We start from the raw sequence: 13,894 nt of genomic DNA on the forward strand, positions 1-13,894 counted from the left end.
TTTTTTTTTTTAAAGATTTTATTTATTTATTTGAGAGAGAGAGAATGAGAGACACAGAGCACGAGAGGGAAGAGGGCAGAGGGAGAAGCAGACCCCCTGCTGAGCAGGGAGCCCGATGTGGGACTCGATCCCGGGACTCCAGGATCATGACCTGAGCCGAAGGCAGTCGCTTAACCAACTGAGCCACCCAGGCGCCCCGAGAACTTCTTTTCCTATCAATTTTCTTTTTCTCTCTTCACTTCCTACCTATCCACGGATGCTTCTTGGACCCTTCTTTTTGGCATTCTCCAGCAGTTGTTAACTGTCTTGTCCAGACAATTTACACACAGGTTTCTTTTTCTCTCTCACATCTATTTACCTCAGGTAAACCAACGGAAAGACAAAGAGCAAGGGGGTTCCCCTAAGCACGAATCAAGGTTGAGAAGGGTAGAGAGTGGATCTGGAAGGGAAAGGGAAGAGAGATGGCACATAATTTTTGCATCACGGAATCCGGTGTTATATTTCTGTATTTTTGTTTGTTTGTTTTCAGAGCATCACCTGCAACCTGCAGGTGTACCCAAGGTTTATGTCAGGATTCCAGATTAACAAGCCAAGATGGTTCAGAATTTTTTTCTGGATGTGTTTCCTTCCTGCTGCGTTTGTTTCCTTGGTATCTTTTCAGAGCAAGAAAAGCCGGCGGTTGCACTTTGCCCTTGCTGCAACACTCTCTCATGCTTGGTTTCTGTGCTGCTGTCTGTTATCTACTCCTGCAGTGCTTTTGGAGCAATAACAAGCAGGGCATGAGGCTGGAGCACAAAGAAAATAAAGCAGGAAATGAACAAGATAGCGAAGCGGTGTGGAAAGGAAAATGAACATTGGCTCCTAAAGTATACATAGTGCTTTCCTTTTCCACCCAAATTGTTCTAGGGTTTTGCCGCCCCTGGTATCATGCCTTGTCTGTAACAAGTGCTGTTACATGTTTATTGAATGAATGGATGAAAGAAGTTGAAGAAAATCTCAGCATTTTCCCAATGAGAATGAGCACTAAGTTTCCCTGTAAACCAGCAATTTCTGACCTTTGATGTGCATTAGAATCACCTGGGAGGTTTGTTAAGTGCAAAGTCTTTAGCTCCATCCCTAGAGAATCTCCAGTTTTCATAGGTTCCCAAGGTGATTGTGATGCAGGTAGGAGATCCAGGAACCACTGAAGAATCATCCTTATATTCTCTAAATATAGTTACAATACCCTTCACTTTTACTCCCTTCTCATTCTTACTCTTAGATGGCATTCCTTGGGCATGTGGTGTCACCTCCTAGGAAGATATGATCTGTTTCCTTTCAGATTGTTCTGTCTTTTGGAAAGATTTCCAATATTTTAAAGGGCAAATATGGGGCAGAATGTGAATAATGTTTATTCATGAAGCATTTTCTGAGTAACTCTTATGTTCAGAGTCTTGCTCTGGTTGTTTTCAAACAAATCTGTCCCTTTGTTGGCCACCAGGGCAGTAATAGAAACATTTGCATTTACAATACCATTGCAAACAGGTACCCCTAATTTATTGTCCCACAAAAGTTGGTTTACAAGTCTTTCATCTCCCAAGAGGTACACAGGTAATAAAGCAAGTGAAATCAGCATTTTTTATGCCTGGCATAAATTGTTATTTGTTTTGGGTGAGTAGCCATTTACCAGGCTGTTTTACAATTTGCAGCATCTTGCTCACTGGGTCTTAAACTGCCTTACTCAAATCCCTTCATTAAACCACTAAATGTCCTCACAAGATTAGAGTAAGTGGTACTTAGTTCATCAGATGGGCAAACTGATCTTTAAGTGGGTTAACTATTCCAGGGTTTGGGGGAGGGGCGTTAGACCCCTTGCATTTTTTTTTTTTCCAGAGAATACATGACTATCATTTTTGGAGTCTTTTAAAAAATTTTTATTAAGTTCTTAATTTTAATTCCAGTATAATTAACATACAGTGTGATATTAGTTTCAGGTGTACAATATAGTGATTCAGCAATTCTATTTGTTACTCAGTGCTCATCACGATAAGTGTACTCTTAATCCCCATCACCTGTTTCACCCATTCCCCCCCACCTACCTCCCCTCTGGTAACTCACTGTCAGATTGTTTTCTGTAGCTAAGAGTCTTTTTCTTGGTTCGCCTCTCTCTCCCTCTCTCTCTTTTTCTTTGTTTTGTTTCTTAAATTCCACATGTGAGTGAAATCGTATGGTGTTTATCTTTCTCTGACTGAACTATTTCACTTAGCATTATACTTTCTAGCTCCATCCATGTTCATGAGGTTGAAGGTGTCAAGTGGCAAGATTCCATTCTTTTTGTGGCTGAATAATATTCATTATATATATATATATATATATATATATATATATATATACACCTACATATACACCACCTCTTCTTTATCCATTCAACTACTGATGGATGCTTAGGCTGCTTCCATAATTTGGCTATAATAAATAATGCTGCAATAAACATAGGGGTGCATATAGCCTTCCAAATTAGTGTTTTTGTATTTTGGGGGTATATACCCAGGAATGGGATTACTGGGTGATAGGTTAGTTCTATTTTTAATTTTTTAAGGAACCTCCATACTATTTTCCACAGTGGCTACACCAGTTTGCATTCCTATCAACAGTGCATGAGGGTTCCTTTTTCTCCATATCCTCACCAACACTTGTTATTTCTTGTGTTTTTGATTTTAGCCAAGAATACCTGACTTTTTATACTCACACTGTCAGTCCCAAGTAGCCAGTCCTTCACTATTTTATTATTTCTCCCATTTCTACCTAAAAAACAAAATCTCTGAGATGGTTTGTAATATTCTGATGCATATAAAATGGGTGATCAAACTTTAAAAAAGCAGATCTAAACCAATTGGGTGAAGATAAATTGTGATCCTTGGCGTCCAAATCACGGCAATTAAATATTATATTTATCGTGAAGCTTTTGAGAAGCCAAGACAAAATGGTAAGTACACCAGGGTATATAGTTCTAATTTTTCAATAAAGGAAGGACACATGTTGACAGGAGAATTTCTTTTCCTATTCCTGAATTCTAGGAGAAATTAACATAGCGGACAGTGTCTGACTATAGTTTATGGAAGGTATAAAAACATTTAAATACAGATTTCTTGTATTCTATAAAAAGACCACAGACATAATATTTAATTATAACTCAATGAAGACATTACTGTATGGAGTAATGATCATATTAAACAATAACCATTTATTGACCATTTGTGTCTACCCAGTACTTCATGTACTCTCATTGAGTCCTCAAAATGGCCTTGTGAAGAAGGTTTTAGCAAATGCATTTTACAGACAAGGAAATTGAGGCTCAAAGACATTAGATATCAGGCTCAGGGTCCCATCGATGAAGTGGCACAGTACGGATTGTCACTTGTTCTAATGACAGTGCTGTTTCCACTACAGTCTGGAAATCTAACATGCCGCAGGAATAGAGTTTTAAAGAAACCTAAAGCAGTGGTTTTCAACTGAGGGTGATTTGGCAATGTATGGAGGGAGACCTTTTTGGTTATAACTTCTGGGAGAAGCACTACTAGCATCTAATGGGTAGAGGCCAGGGATGCTGCTAAACATTCTACAATGTGTAGGATGGCCTCTGACAACAAAAAATCATGCAGCCAAAAATGTCAATAGTGCCAAGGTTGAGAAACCTTGGTCTAAGGGATGGTAAATTGTGTTGTCTTTATATTCCTCCTCAGTGTATGTCTCAGGCATATTTTGGCAACTGCTGAAATGCACTCATTTCAGGGTTGAAGTCTCTGGCTTAAAGCAAAAATTTTGTGTTGTAGATTAAAGAAATTTTCATGTGCTCCAGGTACCAGAAATGCAGGTCAAAAAATTTATTTTGTTTTAAAAATATATGAACTGGGCAGGTCATTTCCTTTCTTCTGAGATGCAGGAGTCTATGTGGGCAGGACCAAAATTTTTTTTCTAAAAGAAAAACTTTGAATCTGTTCAAGCTATGGCATTAGTATTTACAGGATGCCCCAACATCTGTGCCATAAAGCTAGAAATGACTACACACTCTAAAGCCTGTGTTTCCGATTGGTGTTCTTGACCATAAAAGAATTTTAGGATGATTGGTTTTTTAATAGAACTGCATGCTGGTGGGTCCACAGGGCTGAGTAGCTGCATGACATAATTTGGAGGAGCTGAGTGAGTTGGCTTACTGAATGATTTTAGTTTTAATACAGGTGATGCTCAGTGATCCTTTCTGAAAATAATTAGCAAACAGGTCAATGCTTTACTCTCTCCTGCTCTTCATTTTCTTATAATTATGGCTTTCCCATTACTGCCCTTTTGATCTTTTCCTTTTCATATTCAGAGCAGCAAGCATTCTACATCTAGGTTTGTCATATGTTAAAAATCTGCAGTGATTCCTTCTGACCAATGTAGAGAATGACAATGTATCTATTGTGTCCATGGCATAGCGCTTTGTCATACCTACTGAATGTTATCAAAGCCTCAGAGAGCCAGGCCTGTGGATGTTCAAGGTTGAGCACATCAAATGAGTTTGCACTATCATCTCCCCAGGCTCCCTTTTCAGAGGTACAGTAGGTCTGTTGGGACTTGTCCTAATTCACAAGCATGACACTCTCTGTTGTTGAGACAACAATACATTTTCTTGAGTTTGCCTTTGCTGCTTCCTCACTGATTGGGAAATGGATTCACCATTCACTAGCTATTTCAGATTCATAATTTATGGTCCATAGTGTTGCACATCTGCAGATTCTGCCAGGACATACAAAGTGTTAGAAATAGCAGGTGGGGCCTCTGTGAATGTACCTTATGTATTATCCTCTATTTTGTGTGAGGTTCTTGGATACTATGTTTAGTGCATTGTATGGTAGATTGATTTAACAAATGCAAGAAAAATAGGCCCATAAACTCCTCAGCTGAAGGTTTTCATATTCTTAGCATAAAACCCACAGTTTTATTAGAGCTCAGTCTCTGGTTCTTACTTTTATCTTACTGTGCATGCACCAAGGCTCCGCTTCTCAGCTCCTGCCTCTCCGCATTTTCTTTGAATCTGTCTCTCTTTCTCAGTTAAAACTTACCTGAGTTCTCTGATCCTGATAATCCTTTCTATTTTAATCGCATTACCTCAATTTCTGCCACCTCAATTTTTGCAGTTGATTAGTAGACATCTTTGGAGAAGCAGTATACATAATGGTTAAGGATCCAGGCTCTGGAGCTAGACTGCCTGGGTTTGGTCTTAGATCTGCTACATTTTCATCAGCTGTATGATGTTGGGCAAGTTATTTAACTTCCATGTGCTTCCTGTTTTTCATCTGTAAATGGGAATATTAATGGTACCTTTCTCTTATATAGTTGTGATGATCAAAAAAAGTTAATTCATGTCAAGCACTTAGAATAGTGTCTTATGTATAGTAATTGCTCAGTAAACATTAGCTATTATTTTATTTTGATTATATAAGAAAGAAAAGCTTCTGAAATGGTGATATTCTTTGCAGGTGATTGTTTCAGATTTGTACCTTCTTGCACCTTGACTGTAGTAATGCATTGAAGATAAGTGAATGAAAGTGTTAGCTACATCAGCATCCATTAGTGGGAACCTCTCTACAGTGTTAAGTTCCATTATCTTTATTTTTTTTAAGATTTATTTATTTATTTATTTGAGAGAGAGTGAGAGAGAGAGGCAGAGGGAGAGGGAGAGAGAGAATCTCAAGCAAACTCCCCGCTGAGCACGGAGCCCGACATGACACAGGGCTCGATCTCACAACCGGTGAGATCATGACCTGAGCCGAAATCACAAGTTGGACAGTCAACCAACTGAGCCACCCAGGTGTCCCAAGTTCCATTATCTTTAAACAGAAATTCCTCTTCTTTCTACACTTTTGGACAATCCAGTCACTGTTGGCCTCACAGCAGAGCTGACATCATCCTGGCTCTCAAAGATTTTAAAAATCAGATTATCACAGTTGTAAATTATCATTCTTTCTTCAACCCAGCAGCTCTACCTTCAAGGACTTAGAGGGCAACAGCCTGAAGGATAGTGGGCATGAAGAGAGTGACCAGACTGACAGTGAGCATGATGTCCAGCGGAGCCTGTATTGTGATACTGCTGTCAATGACGTGCTGAACACCAGTGTGACCTCCATGGGATCTCAGATGCCTGACCACGGTAAGGGCTGGTTGGATATAAGTTGCAGCCATAGATCCTAAAGAACCCAGAATATTTGTAGGTACATTGTACTACTTTACTGTAATGAGTATGTTGTCAAGGTGTGCACTGTGCTCATGCCTGAATAGCATCTACAGAGTTGTGAGATGTCCTGACACTGGACCAGATTCTTTATCCTCCCTGAGTGGATCCCCTAGGTTTGTATAAAGTTCAGGCATTTTAAAAGCTGCCTACATATATGTATTGCATACATTCTCTTCAATAGTAACTGCACTGAGCGCATGGAAAATGAGCAGATGCCTTCTCACCAGGAATAAATGCCTCTTTTTGCTTTAGTACATGAAATTTAACTGATCAGTCAAGTTGCACAGAACATAGCACTAATGAGACCAAAGGGGTGGGTTTTATTTCCATATCAGCCTTGTTAACTTTACCCAGAGAGAGACTCTGTTCTCTGGCCACAGATTGTATACCCTTTACTGAAGAGGGAAAGTACCAAACTTCCCATTTTGTCTATGCCAAATTCCTCTAGCTACCACACACATGCCTGCCATTGGTCATAGGAGAGACTATCTTAAGAACACATGGCTGACTCCAAGTAACATTCTGTGCATACAAAAAACACCTCAAAGCAAATCTCAAGAGTGGCATTCTCATATATGAAGAAGAGTCTATTTTTGTGAATGCAGCCACACATGCTTTAACAAGAGGAGCTATTTAAAACCATGCTAGGCATAAACCAGGGTATAAAAACATTAGCAGAGTTAAGCTACGGCAGAATGTTCAGATGGACTTGGGCACAAATGTCATTTTCAGTGTTTTACTGATGCAAACATGCTAGGAAAACAGCCTGCCTTTTTCAATTAAGAACTATGAATTCAGCTTGGTGTTTAGGCTCAGTGAAGCTTCAGAATGCTTGGCTATGTCTTGAGAGAAGCTAGACGCAAGCTCAGCTGGAAGCCCCACTGCTAAAAGACTTAAAGATGAGAAAACAAAATATGGTGATCATGTGCTGGTCTTCAGCTGTTTCATTTCACTGTAAACATCATTAAATGCTTTTGTTTTGGTCTTATAAATGAATCCAAAGGAAAAAATTGCACAATTCAAAAAGGAAATGTTTTTCATAGAAATAAAGTTTATCCCTATAGATTCTGTTAAACCGTCTAATCCGTCCCCTCCGCAGCCGACTCAAGTGTCAAAGTCTGTAATATATAGAGGTCACTACTGATTGTGCACTGCTGTCTTCCCTCATTGGCAAGTGGTGACATCCACAGAGATAATATACTTTCTGGGCAACCTTACTGAGACTAAAGATGAGAAAACTAAACATTTATATAACTGAAACAGAGACTGTTTAATTCTCAGAGGATTAGTAGTGTGTCACAGAGTACAGACTGGTATGTATTGTTTACTAGCCTTGTATCTCAAAAAAGTGCTTTTTCATTTATATCAGAAAGGGTTTTAGTTAGATGCTTTTTAAAATGAAGTGATCCAGGAAAGGAAATGGTCATAATTGAGTCTCACTTTATGCCTGGCTAGAACAATGCTGTTTTATTTTTTGTCATATTTTTCTAGGAAAACAGTATCATGGACTATGCTTAATTTTTCTGAGGGAGTGTTTCTTACAAATGGGGTGTACTGTGTATATATATACCATGTAGACTGTATAATAATGAGAGTATTCTAAAGCAAATGTGTGGCATTATTCCAAGACTCTCCTACATATGATTACACACACACACACGCATGTACACACAGACACTTTTTGCTGTTCCATTTTGGCAACACTTTCATATTTTTTTCTCAATATTCAATTTGCATGTGTATATCTTAATTTTTTTTCCATCATTCCAGCAGTGGCTAGATCTTTTTTTTTTTTTTTTAAGATTTTATTTATTTGATACAGAGAGAGAGAGAGAGCACAAGCAGGGGGAGTGGCAGGCAGAGGCAGAGGGAGAAGCAGGCTCCCTGCAGAGCAGGGGGAGCCCGATGTGGGACTCTATCCCAGGACACTGGGATCAGGACCCGAGCCGAACGCAGCCGCTCAACCAACTGAGCCACCCAGGCGCCCAGCAGTGGCTAGATCTTAAGCCAATCCTTGAGTTTGCTTTTTTCGATTTGGTTGAGTCATTAAACTTTAGGTACAGATGGAATTCCGGTCTTGCTTACATCTCAGGCTCTACCTAGTGAGTTCTCAGTGCTTGTGAGTTTCCATAATAGTACTTAATTGTTATATCCCAAATCAGCTCTAGGCTGCGCACATAATTGTGTCACCTCAGTTATTGCTACCTCAAACAACAGCAACAATTTCAACAATTAACATTTTATAGGATTTTACCAACTCAAACCTGGATTCACATAATATTTCTCATTTTATCCTGAGGCAGACTAGTGAAAGACAATCACTGAGTGAATTTACCATGTATGCCTGATCTTGTAACCATTCTAACTAGAATAGTTCTAGGTATACTAACTCCAGGGCAATATGGTACTGTTGCTTCTCGGGACTACCAATTTAGAAAGGTCACGAGGGAAAATGGAATCTCCTCTGGACTCAGACCTGCACTGAAAGTCTCAAAGATTCCCTGAGGGGGAAAAAAATAGTCTCAGGTCTCTTTGGTTCCTTGATACTGTGATGGGCATCTCAAACCCAAGTGCCCTAAAATCCTGGTGGTTCCAGTGCTGAGCGGTTCTTGAGGTTTGAGTAGATGGCTCTGGAGAAGAATAAGGGTTTTAAACACCTTCTCAGCCTAACTCTGATCCTGATAATATTTCTTCTGGTTCTGTCAGAACCACTCCAAAATTGGGCCAAATATACCCAACAGAGTGTACCTTACACCTTTGTTTTGGCTCACCTTGGATTTCATGTCTGCAGTTTTCTGTGTTTTCTAATTTGGATATTAGCACAGCATTTTTCTTTGCATGTATAGGGACCCATGATTGATAGGGAGTGTCAGGATTTTCAAAATAAAGACAATTTTATGCATCTGTTAATTTTTTCCTTGAGCAGGAATGGGTTGTTCGTGAGCTATTATTGTGTTGCCAGCATTTGAGGAAAAGGTACAAATTATATTTGCTCCCCACTTTCCCAAACACCTGGGCCCTGTGCTGCTTCACACTGCCAAAGTTTCTTTGGGTTTTGTTCTTGTAACTGCTATAGCAGAATGCTTAGTGTGAATGTCAAAGGTGCTTCATGACTTTCTGAGTAAAGGCCCAAATCCCTTAATTTTCAGCACCCCATCTCTGAGAACAGTCCTCTAGGGATGGAACCCAGAATCAGTACATTCAACCAAAGAAGGAGAATGTCTGGAAGGCTTTTGCACCTGAAGGGCAAAGCCAGGGGTTTAGCCATTTGAGTTTGGATTGTGTTTTGACTGCCCCAACCTAATACATCCATGAGCTGAGTCAGGGTGGAGATAAGAATTAATGACAGGAATCTCTGCTTTCCAGATTATTACCAATCCTGGTATCACTCTCAACTTGCCCAAGACCAGGTCACTTGGTTGGCTGAGCTGAATTTCCTTGTTGCCAGGTGACTTAATTACAAATTCATTTATCATCTGAGTGCCTTTGGATTAATTATGTCTCAGCTTGTCCCCAGTAATTCAGCTCTTATTGTCATGGCTTCCCAGAAAAAAGGTGATGGAGAATTCTTTATCCTATACTTTTTACTCACATACAGCACTTTTTGGAATGCTATCTCTCTGTAGCTCTCAGAGTGCCTTGAGAACAAGTAAGTGTTGTCATTCAGCATATTTTACCACCTGATTTAGGTCTTGAGGTGATTTGACACTGAGCTTGGGAGTCACACTCAAATCTTTTAACCAATGCCTTCTCTTCCTGATTTTGACTTATTTGGTAAAATTACCAACTTCTGGCAAAGCCAAGAATTTTGCCTTATGCAATTGCAGCAGACAGTCTCCAAGAAGAGTAACTGACCATTAGAGAGGTCAGAGGTGCCAGAGGTTCATGGGTTTGTTGCACAATTAGGGATATCACTGGGTTTGAATCTCTTCCTTTCAGACTTATTTCTGGGTCGAGTAGTGCTGAGGTTAATAGGCTTCTGTCTCTTCCATGCTTCTTTGCATGACCATTTGTGATTACTTGGATATACCATTATGTTTACTTAAATATGTAGTCCTTTTGGGAATCATGTCCTAGAACTATACATACTAGTCCCAAGCTCAACTAATTTGTTTCAAATCATACTCAATGTCTCTTACTTTATGATTTTAATTATTGATTATAAATTCATCAGCTGAAAAGATGACTCTAATTGCTCTAATGTGGACTTAGTTTGGAGTTCACTACAACACTGAATCGGTTTGCCTCCCGTGCTAATTGATACCAAATGGAAGCAACATACAGAAACTCACAATAACATCTATCTATTGCTCATATCTAAATACATCCAAATGCAGTGTAATGATTGCTTTATTTCTGGAAGTATAAATGCAAATGCAGTGTAATGATTGCTTTATTTCTGGAAGTATAAATCCTTCTGCATTTTACTAAACTTGTTTATTTGGTAGTTCATCACCTGAATATCATTTAACAGGTTTGTTGTGTAAAATATGGATTGAAAGAACTTGATCTGTGCCTAATTCAACTGCTATTACAAATTAGCCATGAAAATGTTCTGTAAGTTTCACACTGTGCATAGTCTAGTTTCAATCACAGGTGTATTAAGACGTTTACACTTCCAACACTCTACCAGCAATGTGTAATTTTATTTCCTCTAGCCTTTTAATGAAATTATGATTTAGTGACTGAACATCCTTTGCTTATCCTCTGCCTATCCCCCTGACTCACCTCTCACCTCACTAAATTTCCAAACGTTCATTTCAATTAGTCTCTTGGCAAAATAGGGAGTTCTCAATGGAGAGTATTTTGTGACATTGCAAAGCAGTGTGCTGCTGGGCTCCAGAAATTGTAGCATGGACCAGATGTTCATAGAGTAATTGAAAATTCCATTTTATCAGAATAGCATTTGCTGTCAAAAAGTTTTATCTTTACTTCAACAAAGAGATTGATTGGATCCCCCTGGACCTGAATTAGCATCTTTGAAGCTAGATATCCTGTTTTGAAATTCATGTGGTTAGTTCTCCCCTGGTTTTGCTCATATAGAATCTTTTAAAAATGTCTTCAGCCTCATGCATATATATATACAAGGTGAAATGTTTAATTACTTGAACAGTGGAATGTATATGTATATAGTGAATCTATATATGTGACTTTCAGCTGTTTCCATCTATCTCAGGTATACTGTATTCTAATGTCAGGTAGGAACAATCCATGAGTAGATATATATCTTTCACCCATTCATTCAACAATATTTTTGAGTGCCTACTGTGTGCCTGTCTCTGGGAATTGAATGTGTCAATTACTGCTATTATTGACTGTGAAAGTTCTCATATTTTTAGCTTTGCTTATATCTGGGGTTTACTGAATTGACCAAGGTCAGCTCAATGATGAAATGAATGACTCTTTATGATTTTAGAAATCGTTATAAGAATAGAGCCTGGTACTATTGGAAACCTTATTAATGTTGTGTCAGCAAAGCAAAAGAAACAATAAAAGGAGACTGTTACAATCAAGATCTTATTTTTAATAAGACTATCATCAAAGACTCTTCCTTGATGTCCTAATTTGAACAATGTCACAGAGGTAAATATTTTCTTTTTGAATCTATCTGCTCTGAGGCTGAACTTCTTGCTTACTTTTAGTTAACTTCATTATAAGACCATAGGTTTAATCTCTGACATGCCCAGTTACCTTGCTGGTTTAGAGGCACTCAGTGGTACTCAATGCCCAGTCTCCCTTTTCCTCTGATGTCCATGAACTTTTATCCATTCTCAGTCTCAGCAGTGGCTGGGCAGGTGGGAATAGAGGGACAGGTAGATGCTTTTGTTTATTTCAACTACATTGCTGCACCAGATAATTGGACTCCTTTCAAAGCATTATTTACATTTTATTGGCAAGACAGTTGCTGGAATAAAAAGTTGTCCGTAACTAATGGAAACATCCATGCTATTAGCAGTTGTTTGCTAGCATTATTTTGGCATGGACCTTTTGGTCAGAGAATTCTTTTAGGACAGTTCTCTTCATCTGCTTTGAAGTAGAAACACTATGCCCCCCACTTTTTTATTTTTATTTTTATTTATTTTAAGATTTTATTTATTCATTTGACAGAGGGAGACACAGCGAGAGAGGGAACACAAGCAGGGGGAGTGGGAGAGGGAGAAGCAGGCTTCCCGCGGAGCAGGGAGCCCGATGCGGGGCTCGATCCCAGGACCCTGGGATCATGATCTGAGCCGAAGGCAAACGCTTAACGACTGAGCCACCTAGGCGCCCCTGCCCCACACTTTTTTTAAAAAAATAAAATGTTTTCCTGATCCATTTGGAACTTTTAGTTGTCTCATATTCAATGTCTATTTTAAAATTTATTACTAATAATTATCTGTGGAAAGGGATTCATTATTCATCGAGAGAATAAATGTCAGGGGCTTTCTTGACTGACACTAAGAATTTCTGTATTTTTATGCACTTAGAAAGCATTGGAGGATGGAAATTATATAAAGGGAGAACACTGGACAATTAAGAATTTTATTCTCTAGGAGTTTATGGCCCAGTAGCACAAATAGTCCAGTATGGAATAGACTGCATAGGATCAGTGAAGAAATTAATTAAGGTTATTTGAGCTGGAAAGCAAAATACACTTCAAAGGACGCTTTGGTGTAATGGGATCCCTTTGGAGGAATAGTGGAAGCCAGGCCCCAATATAGTAGGCTAGATAAAATTCTGCTCTATTTGGGTGATTTGCTAGGTGAATATTTATGATAAAGCAAGTTCCATAGGCCATGATAAGTAGGGACACTGCCAATAGGATAACAGATGAGAAGCAAATCAAGTTGTTTTTTGGGCTAGATCATATGGGTTGCTTTGCATACACAAAAAAGTCCATTTAAATGTCAAGATCATCATCTTCTTTGGGTCTTTCTATCTGTTTAACAACATTTCTGTCCTATCATAAGATGTTTAAGAACCAAAAACTCCATCAGGATGGGAAAACATAAATCTAAATTTGTCATTTAAATATTTATGAAGTTGTTTTTCTGTTCATTTTCCCTTAACTCCTTTATTATGAAATAAATATGGGGAATCAAGTCCAGTCATAATTTAAAAAGCAATTTCAAGAATACCAAAATCATGTGTTATTTCTTTATTATATGGGCAAAATACTTGTGAGATGGTTTTCTTCTTTTATAGATGCTTTTTGTCATCCAGAGTTATGTCTTAGCCCCAGATATTTTTGGTCTCTGTCTTTACCAGATGGGTGATTGCCTGTTTACTTTGGGCCAAGGAAAGGCAATTACGCACATCTACTTTGGAATTGTGGCTCATTGACAAGCAAGTCTTTTCAATTTCTTTTCCTACATGGCTTATCCCCAACAAATCCCCAAACGTGGAAAAATCAATAAGCTCCAGACTGGAAAATGTTTGAGCTAGCCCTTAGAGCCATCATTAAAGTTGCTTTTTAGAGACTTACACACAGCTCAAGGTAGGCAGACAAAGCCTATTCTTTTTTTTTAAATTTGATTTTATTATGTTAATAGTTAATCACCATATATTACATCATTAGTTTTCGATGTAGTGTTCCATGATTCATTGTTTGCATATAACACCCAGTGCTCCATGCAGAACGTGCCCTCTTTAATACCCATC

The 13,894-nt window shown here is 38.7% G+C and overlaps 1 protein-coding gene across 3 annotated transcripts in view; it reads left to right on the top strand.

Moving 5' to 3' along the window:
• The window catches only part of PCDH19 (protocadherin 19), a 100,258-nt gene that overhangs the window by 48,873 nt on the left and 37,491 nt on the right, over positions 1-13,894 (top strand). For 2 of the 3 annotated variants that reach the window (XM_081808534.1, XM_081808532.1), the window contains one exon: positions 5,997-6,169. In XM_081808534.1, the coding sequence (XP_081664660.1) occupies positions 5,997-6,169 (173 nt within the window). The remainder of the gene's footprint in view (positions 1-5,996; positions 6,170-13,894) is intronic. The other variant, XM_081808533.1, reaches the window with a different exon arrangement.

The sequence above is a fragment of the Leptonychotes weddellii genome, chromosome X (genome assembly GCF_054177405.1).
Source record: "Leptonychotes weddellii isolate Sample4059 chromosome X, ASM5417740v2, whole genome shotgun sequence".
NCBI classification, from domain to species: domain Eukaryota; kingdom Metazoa; phylum Chordata; class Mammalia; order Carnivora; family Phocidae; genus Leptonychotes; species Leptonychotes weddellii.